The sequence below is a fragment of the Haematobia irritans genome, chromosome 1 (genome assembly GCF_050003625.1).
Source record: "Haematobia irritans isolate KBUSLIRL chromosome 1, ASM5000362v1, whole genome shotgun sequence".
In the NCBI taxonomy this organism is placed as follows: domain Eukaryota; kingdom Metazoa; phylum Arthropoda; class Insecta; order Diptera; family Muscidae; genus Haematobia; species Haematobia irritans.
This window is the reverse complement of record NC_134397.1, coordinates 104,146,371-104,166,925: the sequence shown is the minus strand read 5'-3', so window position 1 is coordinate 104,166,925 and position 20,555 is coordinate 104,146,371. Positions and strand designations below refer to the sequence as shown.

Below are 20,555 nucleotides of genomic sequence, written 5' to 3'. Positions count from 1 at the left end.
CGCGTATACGGCAAGTATTGACATAGCATTAAAAGGCAAATAAAAAGAAATTAAGTGCACGAAATAAATTTCCTTAAAGGGGAAAATGTAATTTTTTTGTTGTTGCCTAAAATTTAACATTGTTTCATTAAGAAAATTAAGTTTTTCATTTAAAAAATAGAAACGAGAAACAAACAAAAAATTACAAACATGTATGGAACTAACATGGTAAATGCAAAATTTGGTATGACGCAAGCCAATTTCCTACCTTCCTCAAGTTTATTGTCTTTGTTTGTAATCTTTTAGTTGTTTTTAGTTTTTATTTTTTAAATGAAAAATTTAATTTTCTTAATGAAACAATGTTAAATTTTAGCCAACAACAAAAAATTTACATTTTCCCCTTCATGGAAATTTATTACGTGCTCTTAATTTCTTTTTATTTGCATTTTAATGTTATGTCAATACTTATCGTATACGCGTTTGGTTCGAGTATTAAACTAATGTGGTAAATGGTTTGATGTGCTCAGTAGCCAATCTCCCATCTTCCTCTTCTATAATCTTTGGTTTGATGTGCTCAGTAGCCCATCTCCCATCTTCCTCTTCTATAATCTTTGTGAACAATAACGAGCAAACAGCACTTGCAACATATTGTACAACGACAATATGTCATCCGAATTTTCTTGAGATACATTTTTTAATGTAGAAAAAGTCCCTATTTCACAGACCAAACAAATATTAAAAGTTTTGTTTTTGAACAGGCTCATTTAGTTAAATTATATTTGTAAAACTATATTTGTAAATCATGTTAGAAATGTATATTTAGCTACTTACATAATCGTCTAAAGGATACTTACTTAATAGCATTAACGAAAATACAATAATGGGAATAATACAGTTGAGGTCTATCAAAAACCCAAATATCAGATTTCCTAGTAAAGCACCGCTTCGACCGAATGTCATAGACATTGCAGCAGCCATTACCCTGTTGAATAAATTAGAGAATAATTAAGCTATTTATAAAAGAAAAATGTTGTGTTAACATTGGCGTAGCCAGTTTTTTCTGAAATAGATGTATTATCACGGCTCAGTATAATGTTCAAGCAAAAAAAATTTCCCAGTTTTTATTGTGTTTAAATAGAAAAAATATATTTCTAATTATATTTGCTTAGTTCGGCTTGAGGTCATGTGAATAAAAACAGATGTTGTTGTTTTTTGAGTTGTATTTTTATATTTAAAATTTTCCAATATTTCGAGACATCTCCGATGCTCGTCTTCAGGGAAATTACTTTAAACAAAAAGATAAAACATTTAACACATTAACAAAAAATATATCATTACATGAAAAACACAGATAATTACATTTAAATTTAAAGAACAGTGAACTTCTTTACAAGGGAGTATATTTACAACTAAAAGCTAATCTGTCTTTCTATATTTTTGTACAATATTTCTATAAATATGTTCACAATGGTCCGTATCAGTCTTAAAATTCATTCGTCTTTCTGCAGGTACATTTATAATATGTAGCATCTCCAGAGTAAATCTCCTTTTATAATTGGTTTCTTGTGTCAAAATATCTACGTCCTTAAAGTTTGGTTTGTGTCCTGTTAAAGTGCAATGTGCTGCAAGTGCCGTCTTTTGCTCCAAGGGCTTATCAGTGGCTTTCTGATCAGATTTATGTCCTGAGAGTCTAGTTTTTAATTTGGTTTTCGTTGTACCAATATATTCTTTTTGGCAAGTGTTGTTGATTCGATGTAGTTTATTGAAAAACTTAAAAAGTAAAATTATAAAATTTCATATTCAAAGGTTATTAAATCTAAGGTTACTATGTTTAAATTTTGTATGAGACCCACAGTATATTTTGGCAAAGTATATACATAGGTGGTATAATAGCAACATCAACATTCTCCCTCCTGTGAATCACTCTGATTCACCATTAGTTGTCGTAAAAACTGCCAATTTTGATACGGGTCGCCGTTTCACTCCAGAAATAGTTTTGATTTCGGCAAATCTGATTTGTCCATCCTTAGCAGGGAAAACTTTTATTATACGTCCTTTTAACCATTGTCTCCTTGGAACAGAGCTTTCCAGAATGAGTACAAGATCACCAATTTTTATTGGATCCATTTTATTTCTCCACTTGGTCATGTGAATCAGCTGTGGAAGATATTCTGTGATCCACCTTTTCCATAAACGATTTTTCAAATTTTGGGAAATTTTCCATTGCTTGCGGAGACACAACTTTTCATCTTCAGTATTCGGCGTTTGCGTTGAATTCGAACAGCCAATTAAAAAATGATTCGGAGTGAGTGGTTCATCATCTTCTGAAGAGAGGGGTATTTCGGTAAGTGGTCTTGAATTTATAATATTTTCGGCTTCAATTAAGACACTTTGCAATGTTTCGACACGTGGTACTGATTCTTTTAAAGTCTTCTGAAGCAACCTTTTTATTATCTGAATGAGTCTTTCACATACTCCACCTGAGCTGGGGTTCTCTGGACAGTTGAAAAGCCATTCTATTTGTCGGTTGGATGTTTCCTTTAAAATGTCATCTTCATTAATAAGGCGGTCCTCTTTTTTTAAAAACTTTTGTACTCCAATAAAATTTGTGCCATTATCGCTACGAATCCTTAGAGGCGTTCGTCGGCGATTGATGAAATTTCTTAAGCATAGTATAAACGCGTCTGTCGATAAATCGTGAGCGAGTTCAATATGAGCGGCCCTTATGGTTAGGCAGGTGAAGACCACTACCCATCTTTTTTCCTTGCGGCGACCAAGGCCAAATGGCCTTACAAAAGGCGTTATTCGGTCTTCGGGCAATTGTCCCATTTGCGGAATTTTCGGCTGAATTGAATCTAATTTACATGTATAGCACTTACGGTTTACTTTGTTGTACAATGTTTTAATGTTAGGAATCCAATCATTTTGTCGAAGTTCATTTATTGTCAAGTTTTTATTTTGATGGTAATTTTTGTTATGGTAGTGCGTCATTATTAATTCAGAAACCCAGTGATTCTGCGGTAAAATTATCGGTCTTCTTGCATCGAAGGGTAAGTACAAAGCTTCATCTAATCTCCCACGAATGCGGATGAGACCATCTTGGTCCAAGTAGGGTGCTAGGCTATGTAAGGGACTACTTTTTGAAATTGTCGATCCTTTATATAGAGTTTTCAACTCATCTTTGAAACATTCCGATTGAACCAATTTACAAATGGTTTTATCCGCCTTTTCTATTTCATCGCCATTCAAAGTCCTTGAGCTTCTTGTAGTCATCTTGGCAAAGCGCAATACCCGAGCAACGCTTCTCTTTAGTTTAGTATATGATGAAAATCTTTCATATTCAATAAACGATTTGTCTTGAGCTGTTGACAAATGAAAACTGGCACATATTTCATCTACCATAGCATTCTTTGATAAAATTATCTCTTGTTTTGGCCAACATGATTCATTTTCCCTTAAAAAGGTTGGGCCACTAATCCATATATTGTTCTTTAATAGCTTTGGAGGAAAAACCGTTCGTGTTCCAGCGTCAGCCGGATTTTGTTGGGTAGGTACATACCTCCATTGTGAACACTTTGTTGAATTTAAAATTTCGGCAACTCTGTGACTCACAAATGCCTTGAAACGTCTTTCCTTTGAATTCAACCATTGTAGCACCGTTTGAGAGTCCGACCAAAAGAATACCTTAGAAATATGAATGTCATGATTATTAATTATAACTTGACTTAACCTTGTTCCTAACACCGCAGCTTGGAGTTCTAACCGAGGGATGCTTAATAATTTTATTGGTGCGCATCTTGTTTTTCCGATGACAAATGATACATTTTCTTGTATTTTAAAATAGCATACGGCAGAAAATGCTTCTTGACTTGCATCTACGAAAACGTGTAGTTGGACCTCTTGTTCGAAAAATGTTGGAGACAAACACCGATTTATTTTAAAATCTTTCAATTTTTCAAATTCCTTCCACCAACTATACCACTTCTTGTGTAGTTCCTTTGGTATTGCTTCGTCCCATCCAATTTTATACTTCCATGTTTGTTGCACAAGGCTTTTAGAATATAAAAGAAAATCGGCTATTAAACCAAATGGATCAAAAACTGCCATAGCTATCTTTAAAAGTTCGCGTTTTGTTGGAACCCTCACACCATAGAAAACATCTTCAGCTAGATTGTGAAATTTTGTTTTGAATTCAAAAACGTCTTCTGTCTTATTCCAATACTTTCCTAATATTTTATCAGCGGATGCTTGTTTCTCCATATTTACATTCTTACTTTCATCACCACATGGACCAAGATTCATCCTGTTTTCCAAAGCACCACTGTTTGACACAAATCCTCTTAATTCAAATCCAGCTCTTGCGTGGACTGTAACGACCTTCTCACAAACTTCAATTGCCTCTGTTTCAGTTTTGAAGCTAGCTACGAAGTCATCCACGTAATGCTTTTCAATTATAGCAGCAGCAGCATCTGGATATATTTCGGCAAATTCAGTAGCATTACGATTTTTTATGTACTCTGCACAACAAGGCGAGGATATGGCACCAAATATCATGGAGACCATAGCATAATGCCCTACAGGCATGTTGCTCTCACCATTTCTCCACAAAAATCTCTGAGAGTGTTGATCTTCTTTTCGTATCTTTATTTTTGAAAACATCTCCCGAATATCTGCTGCTACTGCGATTTTACCTTGACGAAATTTCAATAATATACCAAGAAGAGAATTTGCTTGTTCCGGTCCTTTCAACAGAAGATTATTTAGTGAAATACCTCCGACCTTTGCGGAAGCATCGAAAACTACTCTTAGTTTTTGTGGTTTATTCGGGTTGATTACTCCAAAATGTGGTAGATACAACACTGGATGACGAGTTTCAGCAATTTCTTCCTCACTCAACTTTCGTGCATATCCCTTTTCAATAAATTTTTCAATTTCCACCTTGTACTTTACAGCGAACTCAGCATTTTGAAACATTTTCTTCTCGATTGTCAAAAGACGTTTCAGTGTCATTTCAAATGAATTTGGCATCTCAGGTGGATATTTCTTCCATAATAGTCCAATCTCAAAGCGATTGCCAATTCGTTTTGTAGTTCTATCCATAATTTCTTTGGCGATTTGATCATTATCAGATAACAGCGGACTTATTCCAGGGCACGTACCGAAATTTTCATTTGAAATGTATTCTTGGACAATATTATGCAGTGTTCCATCCTTCATATGTAAAACCGTTGGTTTATCACAGACATATCCTGTGCCACCATATACAAACCAACCCAATTTACACTGCATAGCTACTAAATTGCCAGATTCGTTACGGGAGTCGCATCCACATAATCTTCAATAGGCAACGTAGAGAATTTAGGATGTTGAGATTTCGAAAATGATTGTGTAGGTAAATTCAATTCCTTCACAGTATGTAGGTTTTTTAATGAAAATTTATCCGACTGTCTTTGGGTTCCTTCAATCTGGCAGTTTACAAGGAAGGACTTTTCGGTTACCACCTTATCTCCATACCATTGCAAAATTAAATCGGTGTATTTACCTTTTAATCCCAAAGATTTAGCTGTGTCTTCTTTAATCAATGAAATAGACGATCCTTCGTCAAACATTGCATACGCATTTAAACTTCCTGAAGGACCGTGCAGCTTAACAGGCAAAACTTTAAAGAGCTTGCTCTGCTGAATTTGTGGTTGTCTACAATTTAACATTTGTGTTGAAGATGTCGGCTGTGTTTTACCTTCGTGAAGTAATCTATTATGAAATCGTTGGCATCCATTCAATCCACACACCCTTTTAAAACGACATCCTGATGATCCATGTCCTTTATGCAAACAACAAAAACATAATTTTGAAGCCTTTACCTTTTCTAATCTCTCCGATACTGACATTTCTTCAATAAATGTTTTGCATTGGGATATGGAATGAACTTCTTTACAAATTTCACATTTTGGTTTCAAATTCTGGGTCTTGTTAACAACCATCATCTTGTTAGGGTTTTGATCCTGTGTTGACGAACTGCATGACATCATACTTACAACTCTGGCTAAGTTACCAAGCCAATCACAAAAATTTTCGACCGTAGGAAATGGTTTTATGCCTGTAGCCACTTTCGCCCATTCGAATTGTTGGTCCAATGGGAGTTTTGAAACCATTTCTTCAAGCAACGTAGTACTTATCAAGTGATGTTGACAATCGGCGGAGTTTAAAAAGGCAACTACGTTTCTTACCGCTGTAGAAAACTGCACAATTTGTTGCATATTCTTTCTAGAAATAGTAGGAAATTGTTTTATTTTCAAAACTTGAGAACGTACCAAAATATCTGGTCGCCCAAATCGAAATTCTAATTCTTCTATAACTTTTGGGACGTCATTCGGAAATATTAACATTGAAGCGACTGCATCCTTAGCGGGTCCAGAAAGACATTTCTGAAGCCGCATCAAATTATGGCGATTGCTGTATCGAAAGAATTCAGTGGTGTCCTTAAAGTTGGCAATAAACAACGGCCATTCATTTGCATTTCCCGAAAATGGAGGTAAATCGTACAACTTACCCATTGTATCAGCATATACAGCTTGCGTTTGTGGAGGTTGATGAAACGTTTGTTGGGCATTTTCCCAACAATTCACAATTGGGGCTTCTTCTCCTCCAGAAGCTTCATTGGCATATTGTGATGATATTCCATTTCTTTCAGAACTTACGTTTGCAGTAGATGAAATCCGAACTTGCATTTCTTCCATTTGTTTTTTTAAGCTATTAATATCCGTACGGCTTTCCACCACTGCTCTCGTCAAATCCTTAAGACCATCAACTATGCCCCATATTTGCGCTTCCATAGATGGGTTTGCTTCTATCATTGTTGTATTTAATGGATCTGCGTCCGCGTTAATTGGTGACTCAGAATTTCCCTTTGAACGTAATTCGTAGCCTGGCATGGCAATATCCAGTATATCCACACAAATTTCCAATTAAATTACCATAAAATGTATGTGTCCACATCCAATTGTGGAACTTTTTGGCAAAACTCAAAAAAAGAGAATGATGATAAAACAGCTATACCAAATGTCCAAGCTTCCAATTCTTGAACGAAAATGCTCCAATATCCGCACAAATTTACGGAAAAAAATCTGGCACAATCCAGAAAATCAAATACTTATGGGCAAAAAATTTAAAACTGTTGTTGATTCGATGTAGTTTATTGAAAAACTTAAAAAGTAAAATTATAAAATTTCATATTCAAAGGTTATTTAAATCTAAGGTTACTATGTTTAAATTTTGTATGAGACCCACAGTATATTTTGGCAAAGTATATACATAGGTGGTATAATAGCAACATCAACAGCAAGTATCAGAGTCATTTCCATTGCATTTGATCTTATATACTACGTTTGACTTGTCTTCTTTCTTAATTTTGGATTTTGTCTTGCTGAAGAATTGATTTACTTTATTATGAGTCCTTTGTGCAATTTGAAATTTGTCCTTATTTAGCATGTTTGATGATTTGAATCTTTCCGAGAATTGGGGGACATATGTCAAGGGTTTATAAATTTTGGGTTCAATTTCGTCATGTTTGATATGTTGTCGTTCTTTTACATGTTGTATTAGGTCGTCAATCGTCTTATTCGGGAAATCATTTAATCGCAATATGGTTCTTATCTTATCTTCGTAGTCCTTATGAAATATTTTGTCGCTGATATCGTGTACTCTTCTTATAAAATTTGTAGCCGTATTCATTATAACTCGTCTAGGATGTTTGGAGTTGAAATTGATCAATCGTCCTGTGGCTGTTGGCTTTTGATACCAGTTAATTTTTATTCCATTTCTGTGCCTTAGAATTATAGTATCTAAGTTTGGTAACTTGTTGTCCTCTTCTGTTTCCATCGTAAATTAATTTGTCTATCAAAGGCGTTTAAAGCTGATAAAGTGGCCTGAACGTCATTTTTATTCAAAATACAGAACAGATCATCTACATATTTTGTCATTATTTTTGGTTTAATAGTCAATTTTTCCAATACTGCGTCCAAGAGTACTTCCATTACAATATCGGCGATAATCGGTGAAGCTGGTGATCCCATTGACATTCCTTTACGTTGTTCATACACCTTGTCATCATATACAAAATATCTTGAGTCCTTTATACAAAAAGTTAACATTTCTTTAAAAATATCCATCGGTATCTTCGTATAGTCCTTTATTTCGTCCCATTTTTCTTTTATAATCTTAATCGCCAAATTTACTGGAATGCTTGGAAAAAGAGATACTACGTCAAACGAGATCATTGTTTCATTGTCCTCAATCTTAATATTACTGGTTTTATTCTTAAATTCAATTGCGTCCTTTACATTATATTTGGAATCTTTCGTCAAATTTTTCAAAATATTTACAATATATTTTGATAGTTCATAAGAGGGGGAATTTATTGAAGAACATATCGGTCTTACAGGGACTCCTTCCTTATGTATCTTCGGAAGTCCATAAATTCGAGGGGCGTTAGCAGTTTCACATATCAATTTTAATTTTTCGTTGGTGTCAATGATGTTCATTCTGAATAATTTTTCCACCAGTTTGTTATTTTTGGTTTGTAGTGTTGATGTCGGATCTCTTTTTAAGCGTCTATATGTACAAATATCTCTTAAAATATTTTTCATCTTTATTTCATAATCGTCTTTATACATCGCTACGGGTTTTCCCCCTTTATCAGCAGTTAGAATAAGTACATCTTTATTTTCCTTTAGATATTTCCGTGTCTCCCCCACTGTGTCAAGTATAAATTTCTCTTTCTTATTTGGTTTAGTCTTTTGTATGTACCTGCAGAAAGACGAATGAATTTTAAGACTGATACGGACCATTGTGCACATATTTATAGAAATATTGTATAAAAATATAGAAAGACAGATTAGCTTTTAGTTGTAAATATACTCCCTTGTAAAGAAGTTCACTGTTCTTTAAATTTAAATGTAATTATCTGTGTTTTTCATGTAATGATATATTTTTTGTTAATGTGTTAAATGTTTTTTCTTTTTGTTTAAAGTAATTTCCCTGAAGACGAGCATCGGAGATGTCTCGAAATATTGGAAAATTTTAAATATAAAAATACAACTCAAAAAACAACAACATCTGTTTTTATTCACATGACCTCAAGCCGAACTAAGCAAATATAATTAAAAGTTTAAAGGTCAACTAATTAAAACAACAAAATATATTTCTACAAAAATATAAGCCGAAAATCTATCTATATCCATATAAATTAACGAATTTTAAATTATTTCGTTTTAAAACATGTTGCTTCAGACAAGCACAAGGTCTGAAGCAAAGGCAATACACGTAGGAAGATGGGAAGTTGGCATGCGTCACACCAAATGTTGCATTGACGGTGTTAGTTCCATACATGTTTGTCATTTTATTTGTTTTTCGTTTTTATTTTTTAATGAAAACCTTAATTTTCTTAAAATTAAGTGCAGGAATTAAATTTCCATAAAGGGGGAAATGTAATTTTTTGCTGTCATTTAAAAAATAAAAACGAAAAACAAATAAAAAATTACAAACATGTATTGTCTTTGATTGGAGGTATCAAAGATTATAGATTACAGAAGATTGGAGATTGGCTACTGATCACATCAAACCATTTACCACATTAGTTTAATACTCGAACCAAACGCGTATACGACAAGTATTGACATAACATTAAAATGCAAATAAAAAGAAATTAAAAGCACGAAATAAATTTCCATAAAGGGGAAAATGTATTTTTTTTGTTGTTGGCTAAAATTTAACATTGTTTGGTTAAAGATTACAAACATGTATTAAACTAATCTGGTAAATGCAACATTTGGTATGACGCAAGCCAATCTCCCATCTTCCTCAAATCTATAATCTTTGGGTATAACTGCATTTTGTTTTTGTTCTGGAAAACTAGGTGATGGCATGACAAATGTAATCTTCTTCTTTCTAGATCGGCAATTTGTACAAAATAAAAGACTTATTGTTACAAATGATACAGAACCAATTATTAAATTACTTATCCATGTTACTTCTTTAATTGGTCGGATTGATTTTATATTATTGTATTGAAGTTCACGAATAGATTCTAAGTATAGTATGTGTTGTATTTTAGTTTCTAGTGGAGTACTATTATTGGTATCATTTCCGGTACTTCTAGGTTGAAATAAGTTTTGTCATCTATTTCCAATGTGGTGTTGCTGAATTTAATTAAGTATGTGCCTTCCAAGTGGTAGTTCATGGTCGGAATAATTATTGTTTTATTTGCATTATTATGCATGATATTTATGCAGTCCGATATTTCTTCTACCCGGGGGATATGTTCAGTTTTATACAGGACGAGTTTTTGGATTGCAGAATATTTTTAATACATACATCATTATTTAATTTTTTAATTCTTCTTGTTTACAAATTTTTATTTTGTTATAAATTTTACATTTATCTTTAATTGAATACATTTACTTTTCGTTGTAAAAAATTTCTTTATAATTTACAGGTATTATGCTGTCATTCTTTATAATAGGCTTAACAAGCATGTTTTCATAAATTTCAAATTTTGTTATGGTTATTTTGATTACATACAGTATGTTACTATAATTACTAAGAACATTTATACTTGCTAATTCTAATGCTTCTTCTATGTTATTCAATGGCATATTTCCTTTTTTTATTGTCAGGTTCATTTCGGCTTTATTTAAAAGAAATGAATTTATTATGTTATTTTTAGCCCATTTAATAGCGTATTTTACATTCATTATGCTTTCTTTAATTAGTCATATTTTATTTCTAATAATTTCTATATCTTCTGTTATAATAAAAGTATCTTTTTTTATTGTGTTTGAAAATATGTTAACCTTTTTTGTTATATTATTAACTTGCTTCGCAAAATCTTTATTAATTATGATTTGTTTATTATTATTTGTAGCGATTTCGTCTAACGTTTTATAAATATACTCGGCGTCGTCGTGGTCAGGCTATCCGGCAATAGATAGATCTAGTCTGTCGTTTTGTGTTTAGAGTCTTAAGGGTGTCCAGTAAGTCTATAGTTTGTTGTAGTTCGTAATACATCGTCGGGTATAAGGGATTAGTAACGGGTATGTATTGGTTTACGTATAATTTTGTCTTTTGATGTTTCGTAGTCGTCAAGGTTTATAGGGTGCAGCGTTGCCAGAATTGTTTCACCAAAAACCGCTAGATTTGTCCAAAAACTATCCAGAAAAAGCTAAAAAATGTTAAAAAAAATAGCTAAAAAAGCTAAATTTTTTTGTATCAAAAGTCACATTTTTGATTGAAATTTAACAAACTTAAAGGCTTTATTTCACTTAAAATGCATATTATTTTAATTGTATTCATTTTATTTCCATTTCTGTGAGACTGTAAGAAAATCTAAGTCATATTAGCTCTGTTTGCGTACTCGATACATTTTGATTACTATCACAAATTTTTACTGGAAGTCCTTCATTTATATTTCCTAGTAAACACTTTTTTCCCCGTAAACTTGCAATAATCAGCTGGTTAATCATCAACAAGTCCAGTGTCACATAGAGTTGCATTAGAAAATATCAATATATTTCGTTTTAACTGAATTAATGATAAATTCGTTATTCGGAAATTTACCATACAAATCTATTGTTGTCCAATTTTCGTAAATGTTTTTATGTTATTGCATTTTTTTATGTTAAAAAATAATACCACATTCAAAACATTATTTCCTTAATTATTTCTATGTTCGGTTCCAAAGATTTAGTACACTAATGATTTTGGTATTGATTCCGAGTCAAATTTTAATTTATTCGTTTTTTCAGCTTTTTCTTCATGAGCTATCACAGTGCTTTAAAAACGTGCTAACGACAACTTAAATTTCCAAATTCAGACTCGACTTTAAGTAGAAATTATTATGTGTATACGTTTTTAAAATAAAATGTTGAAAAACCTCTTCTATTTTTGAACGCTATTTTGGTTTGTGGTCAAGATACAAAAACTCCACAAATTTAAAGACTATTTAATTAATTTTAAGAATTTTTTAGAATAGACCCAAGCCTTCTTTCATGAAAAGATACCCATTTTTAACTTGAATTAACTACAAGGACAAAACGATTTTATCGGCTTTTGGACAAGGAAAACAGTTTATATAAGAGAAATTCACAAATGCTATTATAACCAAAATTCGCGTTCGTATTTTAAAGACATGAAATCTGTAGCCTCACGACAATATTTTTTCAGTGTACAAATCAATTTACATATACTATTTTAATTTAGTAATATCATAATAACTTTAGAATACGTACACTAATAGAAAAAATTACGTTCCGTAGTCGCGACAAAATGAAACGGACACGTTCACAAAAAATCAAAACGGAATGTTCACAATTTCGTCCACGGGCGTTCACGATTTCATGAACGGCATTCGTTTTTCTTTGGCCATGAAAAGTCTTAAAATAATCGTTAGATGTTATTATGGTAACTCCCTCGGTGGTACAATGTGGTAAGGCGACTGTTAACGCGTATGGTGCAGAAAACACAGGTTCGAGTCACGCTAGCAGAAATCTTTTTTTAATTTTGTTTATAAAGTCGTAACCATAATGTTGTCAGGTCATGAACGCTGGTTGTGGTTTTGACAACGCATGGTGTCATTTTATCGTTGTCAGATTGACACCGCCTGTTCTCAGTTTGACACCACATGTGTGGTGATTCTCTTTCATGAACGAATCGCTTTGAAATGAGCACGCCGTGCATGATTTTTCCTATGAGTGTATTATAATAACATAAAAAGGATAAACGAGTCAACTGCTATTATTCCTAATAATTTACTAACAGTTTATATAAGGAATTTGTATGGTAATAGTAGATTTAAAGTTTACCATAACTTTTATGAATACGAGGAAAAAACTATACAACAAGATGTATTTGCTGCAAAAATGCCCGCATAAAGGCTGGAATAATTATTAGGGCTACAATTGAGCTTTGAAATATGTGGAAACCCTTATTCTGGCAGCAAGAAACGAAGTTTTATCCATATTTCAATAGGAACATGTCGAAAATAAAAAAAATCAAAAATAGCTAAAATGGTCATGAAAAAAGCCAGAAAAAAAGCTAAAAGCTAAATGCATTTTTTCCCCAATAAATGTCTTAAAAAAAAAGCCAAATCTAGCCGGAAAAAGCTAAATTGGCAACGCTGGTTCATAGTTACCCTACACAAAACTATACCATTGTTTTTAATCTTGTTCCCAGTACCAGGGGAAATTTTCGTTGCGATCAGGTTCATAGTTATCCTTCTCAAAAGTATACCAAATCCAGTAAAAATTTGTTCTCGATATCAGGAGGATTTTACAAAGGAATTCGTTGAAAACTATTCGGTGTGTACATCTCCCTTGCAATATCACCAAAAGGCTTCTTAAAAACCGCCATTGTAAGTTCATAGTCACCCTATATAAAACTATACGAAATCTTTTATCTTCGCACTTCTAATACTAGAGAAATTTTCTTAAAATTCGCTTTGCGGCCCTCGTTGACTATTTGCATTAAATTTTCATATATCTCCCTCGAAATATCAGGGTAAAGCTTCTTAGGAACCGGTATCAAAGGGTTCATAGTCACCCTGCGGGAGGAACTATGCACCATCATTAAAAATCTTGCTTGCGAAAGAAGGTTTAATGCTGCTTAATTTGTTTATTATTAAACCTACATAGAACCATTAAACCCATATATTTTTGAATCAGTGCGATTCGTGACAGTGATTTGTAATAATTGGTTAATGTGAAATTCAAATCAATTTCATAGTTTGAAAGTTTACTGTGCCCTTTTTCCTTTCCTTTGAAAATCGTTACATAGAGAACTGTTTGATTAGTGTTACAACTGCCAGTTTGGAAACACGATGACAGAGCCATCAGAAAAGAGTCATACCTCTATCATGGAGGAAACGTCTTTAAAGCACGACAAATTGTTATTAGATTGTGATTGTGATGGCGTAAGGTTCAAATGTCCTATGAAACCGTATTGCTATCGCCGGATTTAGGCACTCCTAAAAATCTTAAGGAAAATGCCAGTGTTAATTATAACATATGCTTAGAGACCTACTATGTGGGTAGATCGCGACTTTTAGATATTATGAAGATCACAACTTTATCTAATCCTCGAAGTGAGGCATCCAGATTGGCCATAAACCCAAACGATTTCCCTAGTCCACGACTTAGTTTGACGGATAATCAACACTCTGCGATGAAAATTTCGATTTGGCATGGGGAGCTCTGAAGTCGAGATATGAGAACAAACGCGTGTTGGTTGATAACCAACTGAAAATTCTTTTTGATATCCCAGTGGCCTTAGTTGAAACGAGCGATTCCATTCAAAGGATACAGTCTACGGTGAATGATTGTTTGTCAACCCTTAAAGCTTTGGCAGTTGATACAGAGCATTGGGATCCCATTCTTATTTACTTAATCTCGTCAAAGCTTACCGATAAAACTCTCCTTGCGGGAAGAATCCCTAAAATCCCATACTGAGTTGCCCATGTGGTCCCATCTGGATGAATTTTTAGATTTGAGATTGTCGAGCGATTATCTAGTATCAAGTCTACAAAAGATAGATATGGTATCGCGTCGCCTGACACACAAAGGATTCAGACATACTCATCACAGGAAAAGATGAGCTTTTCATGTCCATTATGCGATTCCGATCATTTCGAAGATTATCGCAACAACTGCCCTTCTCCCAATCATCCTAAACAAAAATGCAAAAGCAAGAATACATGCATAATCTGCCATAAAACTCATCAAGATATTTTGATTATCTCAATAAAATTAAAAAGTAGTTTTATTCCTAGCAAAAAAATTGGAAGTTCTTCTAAAGGCACTACTTTAAAAACACTTCCAAAAATGTCCTCCCAAAGATGTTCTCTAGTTTAACTACACAGGAAGTTCTTTTAAATTTTTCTATGGCTCATTTTTCATATTTGTAACGGGTAATTTAACTTGTTTTTGTTTCAAATTGGTTAAAAACAGAGTAAGAATTAATAAAATAGTACAAATTATTTAAATTTTGCCGAACAAAGTGCTAAATCCATTTTAGAAACATTGCAAATTTCTGAAAATATTTGAGGTCAATCGTTTCAAAAAAACGTTAGAATGAATTAAAAATCATAAAAATTATTTCTTTGTCAAAATATTACAAATTTTTTTAATTCATATCCAAAATACTGAATTCGGAGCACATCTTAAGAAGTGATGCACATTCATTGCAACGTCTGTTGAAATGATGAACATCCGTCCTATGACAAGCCTATGTTAAATATCTCACTTCTGCACCAATTTTGCACCACTTCCGGATCCAAAAAGAACATTTTCACTACCTTTTTGGCGACGTTTTTTTGCTGGGTTAGTAATCAAAGTTAGTACATCAAACTAGCAATATTTCCTCACCATAGTAAATTGATATATCATCATAGTAAAAAGTTTCGGTTTCAAACAAGCCCTTAGTAAAAGTTAATGGGATATACTATATGCACATTGACCAACCTCAACGGTTTGAGTTGTTTTGTAAATAGTAAAAAAAATCATTAAATTACCTTAAATTTGTTGGGAATAGGTCCACCATCACACAATAGACAGTGCTTATACTTAAGGAAGTAAGTGCCTCAAAAATGCAGGAGAGGATAAGATTTTCCATTGAAGATCGAACGAAATACAATGCAATCGTTATAAAGCCGGCCACAGTTAAGCTGAATACTGAAAATACATCGAGTTGAAATTAGATGCGTTGTATCACTACACAGGAAAAAGTGACTTGTTAATTTTATGACCATTTTAAAATTTAACAGTGTGTATGAATTCCTTGTGGTGATGGTTGTTTGTTGCAATAGCGAGATCAGGAAGGGATCGTGTGTGTGGATTTAATTTTCTTGCCGCTTTTGTATGGTATGTGTCCTTTTACGACTATTTGTGTCCTCGAGTTTTATTGCTGCATTCAGTTCTGTTGATGCATTTATGGAGTGAACACGTGGTTTTTATTGAAAACAAAAAAATGCGTGAAGTATAAGTGTTCGTTAATGAAAATACATATATTTCGAAACGTTTTGGAACCTGAGCAGTGAATGTTGTGATGTAGAGAAAACAAAAACACTTTATATTGATAAAAATATAGATCTAAAAAACAAATCTCTGATTAAGAAAGATTATTTTTTTTGTGTTAATCGTTAAAAATTATTTTTGATTTTAAATTGATTTACATGAAAAATATACGACATCATGAGTGGTAATAGGATGATCTATATTTACTTAACATCTAGATCACAGGTTGGAGGTGAAACCATTTTTTGAATCTCTATTTTATACGTTACAGCAATTCCTAAAGGTGAGTACTAAGCAGCTTGCTTGGAAAGCAAATCAAGTCATACACTAGAAGGAAAACTTTACCAAAAAAATCAAGCAGGTGTGAGCCTTTCTATCAAGCAATATGCTTGTTTTGGTATGATATGTAATTTTTCAGTACTGCTTTATACCACACTTCCTGGAAATTCTGAAAATTACATACATATCACTTTCTATCGCTTGATAGAAATGATCCGTCCGTGTGTCAAAAAGTGGAATGCTGGCAGACTTTCAAAATCAATATTTAATCCCTCCTTTAGCTTAGGTATCATTGCAATAATTAAAAGGCCTAAAAGTATGCTCTACTAAACTAAATTTCTAGCCTTATCACAATATCGCAGTGATTGTCAAAATTTTACATATATTAGCAAATGGAGCTTAAATACAATGGAAGTAATAGAAACAATAAAGTTATCCTTGTCAACACTGTTAGATGAAAAGCTTGTGAATTTATCGAAAACAGGATCTTATACACAGAAAAAATGTAGGAAAATAAAAATCAATTATTGGCATAATTGAATGAAAAAATTATATCAAATGCCATTTTTATTAAGTCAAATACGAAAATAATTGGTTGAATGAAAAACTGTCCCTGGTAATTCAATTCACAACACATCAATTACTATGTTCAATTGGACTAAGTGTAGAAGTCGTTGATTTAAGTAAAATGTGTAATTGCCTGATAAAACTGTTTATGACGTTGCTACGTAATGAAAAAATAAATAAATACAAAAAAATTAAATTGCAATTTATTGTTATTATTAAGAAACTTCTGGTCGAATTTACCAGCAAATAAACCATGGCATCGGTAACGCGATTCGAAATGTTTACATTAACAACATTTTTAGCGCATCATATTTTATTTTTACCGCAGGTAAGTACCTTTATCTAAATACCAGTTCTTTGGTCAAGCGCATTTTTTGTGGAAACTACACTGAAAGAATTCTCTTCGTAAAAATGAACATTTTCATTGTGAATCTAACGTGTCACGTGTTGGAGGAACATATAACTAGAGGTGGGCGCGTGACACGAAATTCTCGTGACACGCGTGAATCACGTGAGTCGTAAACAAAATCCAAAGCAGCTCTCGTGAATATGCGTGAATGGGACTAAAATAAATATGTCGTACGTGAGAAATAAAATCGGTTCGTGAATTTGCGTGAATAAAATTTCGTGCGTGGGTACTGGTTTTCATTTCGTGAATGTGCGTGAGTGGGATTGGCTACCACACGTATCGTGCGTAAATAAATGCTTCGTGAATGTGCGTGAGTGTGTGTGAAATTTCAGTCACGCGCACACCTCTAATATTTACGAAATTCTCGTGTACTTTCACGCAAACAGAACTTTAAAAGACGATTAACGATTCACAACAATTTTTAGACTCACGGGATCACGACGAATCACGCATATTTCACAGCATGATCTTTTTACGGAAAGTTAATGTAATATATTTAGTATATATTTCGTATATTCGTAAAACGTCGTTCGTAAATTTACAAAATTCGCTGAAAACTTTGATAAATAAGTAAATGAATTCTCTCGTTGTATAAACTTACACACATCCTGAATTGGACCATTCAAAAACTTGGGAAAAACTTTGGAATATACATATAATTACACTCTTTCTATTTTGTTTTTAAAATTAGGACGTGTACACGTCACACTGGTCTATAAATGGATATAAGCGGACTGTCAAAAATATGTGGCCTATAGGAAAATGTGTTTACTTCGAAAACGGGGAGTTCGTGCTTTAATTCTTCCCACAAACAAAAGGTAAAATCATATAAATCTTTGAAGTCTTTTTGAAACTTTGAAATGAATAGAGGTTTGTATTACAGAAGAGCAAGATGCAGAAACAAACCGCATATAAATGAGGAAGATTTGGAAAGCAAATCCAGCAGGTGGTACAGATAATTTAAAAACAACTTTTTCTTTGTGAGTGAGCCTGTTAAATATGTCGTTTGCAACGAATATTCTGTATTTTTTTTCCAAACATGTACTTCGCTGTATTTACAATTATATATATTTTTACATTTTTTTATAATAAAACGCATAAATCCGTTTTTCAGAGTGTATTTGTATACTTTTCTTAAACCAATAATGATTATATAGTACAAAGATTATATTGATTACCATCATAATGAACACAATTACGGTAGTAATTGCATGGGTTGTAAAATTCTTTAAATATTGTACTCAGTTCAATTATGGCTGTAATTGGAAAAGCTTATATACTTCAAATACTAATGTATTTGGATTGAGGACTATGTCATTTGGATATTATGACAAATTCCAATTACCTTTATACTCAACACAAATATTCCTTCATTTAAAAATAATTTTATGACAACCTTACAATTTGGGTAATTGGGTTTATGATTTTCGTTATAAGCTGAAAATCAAAGACAAAAATAATTGAAATCACAATTTTTGTATTTGATTCAATTATTCACTTTTTTCTGTGTAGATATTAAAGAAAACATAACACAATTGAGAAATGATGTTAATCTGCTAACACTAGGAAAAAATGAACTGAAATATGAAAATTAAAAGAGTCTCAAAATAGAGATAATATCCGAATTAATCATCTGGAAACGAATTTAGCCAGACGGAGACTTATATTTCGTGGCTTATCAAGAAAGTATTAGCAAATGATTTCAAACTCACAGCACATATCCCAATTGCACGAAGTATATATGGAAAGGGCACAAAGATGACTGTGATGGTGGAATTCTGCTCCGCATTTTATGTAAAAGAAATATTCAAACACGTTAGCAAACTAACTGAAAAGACAGTTTATATTGAAGTTATAAAATTTCAAGGGGCGAAGTTGATTTTGAATAAAACACAAACTATTTAGGAAATTATTGTAATTGTATTTTATTATGATATATTGGTATTACTCAATTATGTATGGAACAAAATATCGGCCAAATGGGCGCCGCGACCATGGTGGCACACCTTCATCCGATGGTCCAAATTTTCGATGACGCACAGGCATAATGGAGGTTCTATGCCGTTAATGTGCCGAATTATCTCATCCTTTAGCTCTTGAATTGTTGCTGGCTTATCGACGTACACCTTTTCTTTCAAATAACCCCAAAGAAAAAAAGTCCAACGGTGTCAAATCACATGATCTTGGCGGCCAATTGACATCGCCATTACGTGAGATAATGGCCATTGAATTTGTTGCGCAAAAGAGCCATTGTTTCGTTAGCTGTGTGGCAAGTGGCACCGTCCTGCTGAAACCACATATCGTCCACATCCATATCTTCCAATTCGGGCCATAAAGAGTTCGTTATCATCTCACGATAGCGAACACCATTCACAGTAACTGCCTGACCGGCCTCATTTTGGAAAAAATACGGCCCGATGATGCCGCCAGCCCATAAACCGCACCAAACTCTTTGTGGGTGCATTGGTTTTTCGACAATCACTCTTGGATTCTCATTCGCCCAAATGCGGCAATTCTGTTTATTGACGAATCCACTGAGGTGAAAATGTGCCTCATCACTGAAGATGATTTTCTTCGAAAATTTATCATCCACTGTTGCCATTTCTTGGAACCATTTAACACGTTGTTGGATTGTGTATCTCTCCATGGTTTAAATTGAGTAAGTCTGAAATAGAGAAATGTCAAATAAAATTCGGAAAAAACTTGGCGTTTAGGTGTGGTTCACATTCAACAGCGACCCTTACAATTTAACCACAATTGGATAATACAAAAAGGTTACCAAATTTAGGCATTAATCTGATTGTTGACGGCAAAAAGTTAACTTAGTTAAAATACTTCTTCTATTCTCCAAAAAAAAATATAGAAAATTAATCAAAAAACTTATAACTTTGCAACAAGCAATGATTCTGCAAACATTGGGACTAATGCGCCATGGAAAAAATTCCGTAATAAAAGAGAGATATCACTAAATGCAAAGTGGAAACTATTCCAACCAGTAAGCAGATCTGTTGAAACCTATGGAGCTCTCGTTTGGTGATATGAGCAATTTGATACCGTGGATAAACAGCAACGGCATTTCTTCAAACACATTTTGAAAGTGTCAGATTTTACACCAACATACATCAACTTGGAAACCAATGCAGAAGATTGTCACTTTTACATCTTAGACCTTCACATGAACTACGTTTTTAAAACACTAGAATGCATCGTGAGAGATTGCCTCATAAACTCTCCATTCAGATACTATTAAAAATATTTTC

General features: G+C 33.1%; 1 protein-coding gene and 1 long non-coding RNA gene across 12 annotated transcripts in view; one reads left to right on the top strand and one right to left on the bottom strand.

Moving 5' to 3' along the window:
• LOC142221528 (synaptic vesicle glycoprotein 2B-like) overlaps positions 1 to 20,555 on the bottom strand; it is a 935,546-nt gene that overhangs the window by 99,828 nt on the left and 815,163 nt on the right. For 9 of the 11 annotated variants that reach the window (XM_075291280.1, XM_075291290.1, XM_075291287.1 and 6 more), the window contains 2 exons: positions 15,539 to 15,698; positions 834 to 961 (listed from right to left, as the gene is read on the bottom strand). In XM_075291280.1, the coding sequence (XP_075147395.1) occupies positions 834 to 961; positions 15,539 to 15,698 (288 nt within the window). Of the gene's footprint in view, positions 1 to 833; positions 962 to 15,538; positions 15,699 to 20,555 lie in introns of those variants that run through there. The other 2 variants (XR_012718091.1, XM_075291286.1) reach the window with 1 other exon arrangement.
• LOC142221529 (uncharacterized) lies at positions 8,882 to 9,112 on the top strand. The gene is made up of 2 exons (XR_012718093.1): positions 8,882 to 8,933; positions 9,008 to 9,112. It is a non-coding gene; the product is annotated as an uncharacterized LOC142221529 (long non-coding RNA).